We start from the raw sequence: 7,500 nt of genomic DNA on the forward strand, positions 1-7,500 counted from the left end.
TTATCTTAATATTCAATTTCTAATTATCATAATAAATTAGATTTTGTCCTTGTACACCAAGTAAGAAAAGTCCTGGAAAACACTTTGCTCAATTTGTATCTAAATGAATCGCTGGTTTCATGTAATACTACAGATCACTAAAACTCAGCGGTCTTCTGACTCGAGGAGATTTCCCCTCGTTCTCTTTGGTTCTCTTCTTCGTATTTCAGTACCATTTTAAACATTTACAATTGCGCTGGTTTTTAGTTGGATCTCTCTTTGATGTAACCTGCAGTCAGGTCTAGTCTGAAGTGTTTTCTAAAGTATAGTGTCTCAGATACTTCTGTTAAAAGATGTCAAAACAAAACCCACATGCTCTGTCACACACACACACACACACACACGCACACGCACGCACGCACGCACGCTCTCTCCTCGCTCTCAGACGGGTCTGCTCTGCTCAGGCTGTGCCGAGGGATACGCTCGAGACGCCACCGAGATCCAGAACATCCAGATCGCTGAAGGAGACGTGTGCCGAGGACTCTCCATCCCCATCTACATGGTGTTCCCTCGTCTCTTCACCTGCCCCACGCTAGAAACCACCAACTTTAAAGTGGGTAAGAGTTTATTAACACTGCTCAGGATCAGGGAACCCGTCCTGCTTTGTGCCAGTTCTTCTCTGGATTACTAGAGCCTTCGAGATGTAGAGGGATCCCAGTGTTTTACTTTTGATTGAAACATAATATCTGCTGCTCCTCTGATGATCAGATCTGTTGTTGTTTGGTTCTGACAGATGTTTATATAGAACATATAATCTAGTTGTTTTGGATCATCAGTGATCTCTCATCCTCTCTAGAATTCGAGGTGAACATCGTGATCGTTCTTCAAGACGATCATCTGATAACAGAGAACTTCCCGCTGAAGCTGGTCAGAGTTTGACAATCTCAAGCTTTGAAGGTCTTGCTTGACTTTTCTCGCTATGAATAAGAAGTTGACTCTTTTGAATGCGAGTGAATATTTCCGTGTTTCTGTAATAATATTAAAGCGTTTATTAAAAGCATCTTCTGGTCTGTGACTCAGGTTTGATTTGTTCTAGAGTTAGGCATCATGTAATGCAGGGAAACTCTTGAACTGTTGTGAGTTAAACCATGGCCCTGAACCCAATCCCTACTCGATGCAGACCGGATCCATGCGTGGACGGGTTACTATGGAAACGGACGCCATACTGCTCACTTCTGTTCAAAAATCATGAGCACATCGATCATATCACCACTTCATTTAATCACTAAGAACTATATTTGTTTAATGTTAATAAGAAATGTCATGCACACTGGTTTATTACAGAAACAGGTTATACAAACCTGTCTGTATTGTGTATATATTGATGGATAGATTTATTCAGCTCTCAGATGTATTCATAATCAGTTCATAATTTTTACCCTAATGATAAATCCTAATAAAATATAGCAGCCACATTAGATCAATACACTACCTTATATTTGACTGATTATATTAGTGCTTTATAATCTATAATGTGCTGTCAAATGATTAATTGCATCCAAAATTAGTTTGCAGTGTGTGTAATATATAAAAATACAAAAGACACAGCATTTATTTAGAAAATTATATATTTACATGTATAATATTTTATAATTTTTTTTCTTAAATATATACATTCATGTATGTGTGTATATTCACGTGTTTCCTGTGTATATTATTTAAGCAAACTTATTTAGGATGTAATTTTTTTTGACAGCAACACACACACTCTTTGTATATTGTAGTAGTATTTAATATTGTGTGCAGTCCGTCTCGCCCGCTGAGGTCTGATAGCTCTGACAGCCTGCACTGTAAGACGTTCTGTGTAGAGAACGGTGACTTTAGTAAAGAGTATCATGATCTGATGAATTCTCTGCTTTCCCCCTGACTCTGATCAGCAGGAGCACGGCGTGAGCGGAGCGTCACCGGCAGGAGAACGCTTCTTTGGTGAAAAAGTTTAATGAAGTAAAATCGGTTCACGTCATGAGCTTTATTAGAGGAATGAAAACAGAGGTGTGGAAGTAAACATCAGCGATTGGTCCAGAGTTAAGACACCCAAAACAAACACCCTTCCTGTGAGTGTGTGATTATAAGACGTGTGTGTGTGTGTGATGCGTGAGCAGCTGGACATACAGAGGGTCAGTTGGAGGCGGCGGCCGGCGCTGGTCTCTTGCGGTGTCTGCTGGGCAGCATGGGAAAGTCCTCCGGTAAGAGAACATGTTCTCGACAGGTGGGACACGTACTCTGCTCCTTCAGCCACGACTTTATACACTGAAACACACACACACACACACACACACACACACACACACACACACACAGCATCAGGACACGTCCCACAGCTGCCGGACGCTCAGCAGACAGAGCAGAGCCTGACCTCTCTGTGGAAGCTGTGGCGGCACTCCAGAACACACACTTCCTCTGGACTCATGTCCTCGTGACAGATGATGCACGGATCCTCCATGTTCAGCTGAAACACACACACACACACACACACACACATAGAATCAATATCAAGCAGAGATCACAATCAGTTATTACAAGAAAAGAGATGATTTTTTTTACTGTGGGTTATAAGTAATGACAATAAAGTTTTTGTTTACATAATATGTGTGTGTACCATGTACTATTCACATATTTAGGAAAAATGTTTATTATATAAAGTAATAAACAAATCTATATAAATGAAAATATTTTCAAAATACATGTATGTGTATATATATATATATATATATATATATATATATATATATATATATATATATATATATATATGCATAATAAATATACACAGTACAAACTAATTGTCTCTCTTCAGGATGTATCTTAATTAAAAGCAGTATATAAAGCAGCGGACGATGTTAAATCCTTATACAAGATACACATCTGAGGAAAGTGCATCATTGGTCAGTGCCAACTAGCGAGGAAGCAGGAATTAGCAGAAGATGATCAATCAGTTAGCCTTTAGACGAGCACAGTGTGTGTGTGTGTGTGTGTGTGTGTGTGTGTGTGTGTGTGTGTGTGTGTGTGTGTGTTACCGCCAGCGTCGCGTTGCGATGTTTCTCAGACACGCTCTTCCACACGTGTGTGACCGGCGGTGGCCCGGTGGCTCTGACTGCACCGTCGGACGGAGGAGTCATGTGACCCTGAGCATCTCCACCCGTGTGGTTCAGCTGCTCCTGCAACAGGGAAGCACACTTTCTCTCAGACACACACACACACACACCCCATCACTCTCTCACACACATGTATGCATGCACGCACTTCCTGTCACACTCTCTCACAGACACAAAATATCACTCACACACCATTACACTGACATACTCTCTCAGAGATACACACACCCCGTCACACTCACTCACACACCCACCATCGCTCTCTAACACGCATGTTTGCACAAACACCAAAGACTTCCTGTCACACTCTCTCATACACAGTCATACTCGCCCACACACACACACCCCGTCACACTCTCACACACACGGTTGAGACGGTTACACACTCGTGTGTTCTCCTGATGGTCCAGGATGAGCTGAGCCACTCGGTTGATGACATCATCGTAGGTCAGCGTGTGGAGAGTGCCTCCGCTGGACACACGCACCTCCTGAATGAACCTGTTCAGCACCAGCCTGCACACAAACACCAGCTACATTAATAATCTTTCAAATGATAACTGTATTTTTCCTCTGCAGCAGCACTGAGCTGTGTTTTCTCTCAGGAGCGTGTCCGCCGCTGTGTGTGTGTGTGTGTGTGTGTGTTATACGTGTGGGAGCAGCACCTGTCGTAGTGCGGGAACATCATGTGCAGTCTCTCCAGGATCCGGTCGTAGGTGGTGAGGTGCTGTGGTGCCGAGGGCCGCCGGCTCACCGGTTCTTCCGGGAGTCTGTCGTCGGAGTGGGCGTGGCTGTGCGGCCCGGAGGAAGTGACCCGTACGGCCCGTAGAACTGAGAGCCAGACGGCGGAGGAAGCATTTCCTGCACGACACAAACACTAGTCAGAAGAGGCGTGATGACCCTCGACCTTCAGTGACCCACACACAAGCAGCAGCTCTCACCGGTAGAGCGGGAGCCGCAGGGATGCTGGGAACACGGATATCAGGCAGAGAACAAAGTCTGGCACCGTTCTTCACCTGATCCATCTGAGCCTCGAACTCCATCTGAGCGCAAGCAGAGAGAAACCCTGATCAGACCCCAGGGCTGGGTGATCAGAAAGGGCCGTGTCTCCACTCACCTGTGTCCGGTTGATCTGGTCTTCAGCGTCTCTCACGTGTTTCTTCCAGTCCTCTATGGCTGACCGCAGCACACCGGAGGGAACACTGCAGCACAACCAATCACAATCACATCTACCGGTGTGCAATTACAGGCAAAAAGTGTCTTAAGGACTGTTCAAAATGACCTGTTCAAAATAACTGATAATAAAATTTGTAATCGTGCCGATTTTTTGAGAACAATGAGTTATTGTCACGTGCTTCACATCAGACCTCTCTCTGAACACCAGTGTGAGCCGTACCTGAGCGACATCTCCTTCAGGTGTTTGACCACCATCTTCCCTTCAGAGACGCTCATCCAGAGCCGCCGCAGTGCTCGTTCACGTCTGCTCTGCAGCGCACACAGCTGAAGCGCACACACACACACACACACACACACACACACACTGTGCCGTCCAGCAGTGAATACATCCTCAACACAAGGCTCAAAGCCTCACCTGAGCCATCACGGATCTCCTCTGGTTCTTCACACACACGTCTCTTAAGCGCTTGATCTCTTCCTCCAGACTCAGGCGTTCAGACGCACACTGGTTACTGCAGCACGTGTGCAAACATGTTAATGCATCAGTTTGACACACACACCTCAGTTTTACTGACATAGCACTTTTCATAGTACACACATTATTATTCTTATTATTGTCATTATTACTACGATTATTCACAACAATCCATTTAGAGCGGTGCAATAACACAGTTTACATTTGACAGCAGTATAAACAATCAAGTAGCTGAGGTCTGCATCATGATATATAGGACAGCTGTGTGCATGCTGATTGACCTAAAGGACTCGTTTAGATTAGTAATGTGTTGCATGTTGATGTGGAAAGTTTTGATTCTGTAAGGTTTTACTCTGTTTATATTCATTTGATGTAATTCCTATTTAGTGATGTGCATCACATCAGTGACAGAAAATCAGCAGGTGTTTATGATTTGGGTTAGATCACACACACACACACACACACACACACACACACACACACACACACACACACACACACACACACACACACACACACACACGACATTCTCAAATACACACGCACCGGAAGATAAAGATTTAGAATAATTTTTCTAAAATCACTTCTGCTCACCAAAGCTGTAACTATTTGATCAAAAATCCTGCGAAAACAGTAATATTCTGAAATACTAGCTCTAAAAATAATTTAAAACAACCATCAAAAATGCAACATTCCCCATAACTGTTGAAAGAGTATTGATACACAGGTGTGTTCTGTATAAGATAACAGGCGTCCAGACTCACCTGACTTCCAGAAAGCGCTCCAGTTCTGCCTGATACTCTTTATTCTTCACACTGATGTCTCTGGTGTAACTACAGAAAACACACAGCAGCTCACATGAGTGTGTGTATCTGTGGTTTTGACTATAGTTGTGAGAACGTCTTCACTTAAAGATAATTACAGCCACTTCACCCTTTCTACTTGACTCTATTGTTTTGCACAGAAAATATCTTTAACCTGAAGTAAAACAATTGAGGTCTATGAGACGCAACAAACATCAGCGTGTTAGTGTGTGTGTGTGTGTGTGTGTGTGTGTGTTTGCTCCGTGTATCACACTGATGACGAGTGAGTGTCTGACCTTTCATGCAGGTCTGCCAGATCTTTAATCTCCATCTTCAGGGTCCTCAGAGTCTCCTGCAGCTCCTTCTTCTCCTTCTGGTCTTTCCTCACCTCCTCCTCTAGTTTCTGCTGGAACATGCTGAGCTCGGTGGCAGCGATCTGAACACAAGCACAGTCACACGTCTGAACCACACAAACACTCCAGAGCATCCGAGGGAACGATTCTCTACCTGCATCTTCAGGCTGATCTCCTCAGTCTCCTCCTGAAGCACAGAGATCTCCTTGGCCCTGCTCTGCTGGACGGCTTCATGATCTTCCTTCATCTGATGGATCTCCTTCAGCAGCTGCAGCTTCTGCTTCTCTTTCTGCAGCATGTCACCCTGAAAGAAACACAGACGTCAGGAAACAAGACTGAAGAATCCAGACAAAGAATTATTAGATATTAAGGATGTCTATGAAGTGCATAACTCTCAACTCTCAGTTTTTGCAAAAAAATCATCTTTTTTAAATTTTAGTTTTTTGCGTTAATGACCTGTATTTAGGTTTTTTTAAAAATATTTTTAATTAATAATATTTACTGAAGGAAAAAATTCCATATGCAATAAAAAATAAATAAATTGGCCAGTTCTGCAAAAAAAGAATGGGTGCATCACTAGTTCAGGTTCTACTGGATAAAATCATGCACTCACGTTGTTTCTCTCAAAGGAAGCGTACGGCTCGGTGTTAATGGAAACATCGGTATGCTCTGCCAGATCCTGTAAGACAGGGGTCAGAGGTCAGAGACGGCATTCCTCCAGACGACACTGCGGTCACCTGCCTTGTCTTACCCGCAGGCAGACAGACGTGTGTTTGTCCTCTCTCTGCTGAGACGCCGGTGTGTGTTCCAGCAGGTCTGCAGACAGATACTCGTAGTCTGAGACGGGACACTCGAAGGCATACGGGTCAGGGAGGAGCAGGAAGCCCCCCGAGGACGCAGACTCCTCTTCATCATCATAAGGAAGGCTGAGGGGAGCGTCCGAGTGAGGCCAGAACTCTTTAGCTGAGGGGTTGAGGTGTGACGGAGGCAGGGTGTCCGTCATGAACACGGCGTGCTTCATCAGGCCGATCAGCTCGTCCACCAGGATGAAGCGCAGAGACTGCAGCAGGAAGGGCTTGAGTCCTCCGCCGTCTGAGATCTTCTGCTGCGCCTCTGAAGGGAAGTTCTCCAGCTCGCCCACCATCAGCGGGTCCGAGGCACACAGAGGGCCGTGCTCCTCCAGAATCTGAGCAAAATAACTGACAAACACACAATCACTCACTGTTGTGTTGGTGTGGATGCTTGTATAGTTTTAGAATATAGTTAGGTTAGTTATTGTTATACTTATAGTTCTTTGTGCGAACAGGTCTGTGTTTTTTAAAAAAGGAAAGCATTATAATAATATTACATTATTAGCTGCATTACTTGGGTACTTTTTATGGGAAGTAGTGTATTGTGTTACTTTCTTTCCCTCACCTGGGCTTGTTTGTTTGTTTGTTTATAAAATATAAGTTCCACCCAAAGTCTTTCTATATAAACACTATAAGATAATAAAATAAATATAATAATTCTCATATGATGAATTATTTGTGGCTGAAACAATAAATGCAGACTTTGCTCAG

At 43.9% G+C, this 7,500-nt stretch overlaps 2 protein-coding genes across 3 annotated transcripts in view; one reads left to right on the top strand and one right to left on the bottom strand.

Annotated features, from left to right (window-relative positions):
* The window catches only part of vps26c (VPS26 endosomal protein sorting factor C), a 4,516-nt gene extending 3,462 nt beyond the window's left edge, over positions 1-1,054 (top strand). Inside the window, exons 7-8 of one of the 2 annotated variants that reach the window (XM_043231771.1) lie at positions 444-596; positions 836-1,054. In XM_043231771.1, the coding sequence (XP_043087706.1) occupies positions 444-596; positions 836-918 (236 nt within the window). In that variant the 3' untranslated portion in view covers positions 919-1,054. The remainder of the gene's footprint in view (positions 1-443; positions 597-835) is intronic. The other variant, XM_043231772.1, reaches the window with a different exon arrangement.
* A 939-nt stretch (positions 1,055-1,993) lies between these two features.
* Positions 1,994-7,500, bottom strand: part of ttc3 (tetratricopeptide repeat domain 3) — a 19,504-nt gene continuing 13,997 nt past the window's right edge. The window contains 15 exon segments of the mRNA XM_043231802.1: positions 1,994-2,289; positions 2,396-2,488; positions 3,057-3,197; positions 3,521-3,647; positions 3,797-3,869; positions 3,872-3,992; positions 4,073-4,174; positions 4,249-4,333; positions 4,528-4,631; positions 4,723-4,819; positions 5,547-5,615; positions 5,882-6,021; positions 6,093-6,242; positions 6,552-6,617; positions 6,690-7,137. Coding sequence (XP_043087737.1) covers positions 2,158-2,289; positions 2,396-2,488; positions 3,057-3,197; positions 3,521-3,647; positions 3,797-3,869; positions 3,872-3,992; positions 4,073-4,174; positions 4,249-4,333; positions 4,528-4,631; positions 4,723-4,819; positions 5,547-5,615; positions 5,882-6,021; positions 6,093-6,242; positions 6,552-6,617; positions 6,690-7,137 — 1,948 coding nt within the window. The 3' untranslated portion in view covers positions 1,994-2,157.

The sequence above is a fragment of the Puntigrus tetrazona genome, unplaced genomic scaffold, assembly GCF_018831695.1.
Source record: "Puntigrus tetrazona isolate hp1 unplaced genomic scaffold, ASM1883169v1 S000000416, whole genome shotgun sequence".
Taxonomy (NCBI): Eukaryota; Metazoa; Chordata; class Actinopteri; order Cypriniformes; family Cyprinidae; genus Puntigrus; species Puntigrus tetrazona.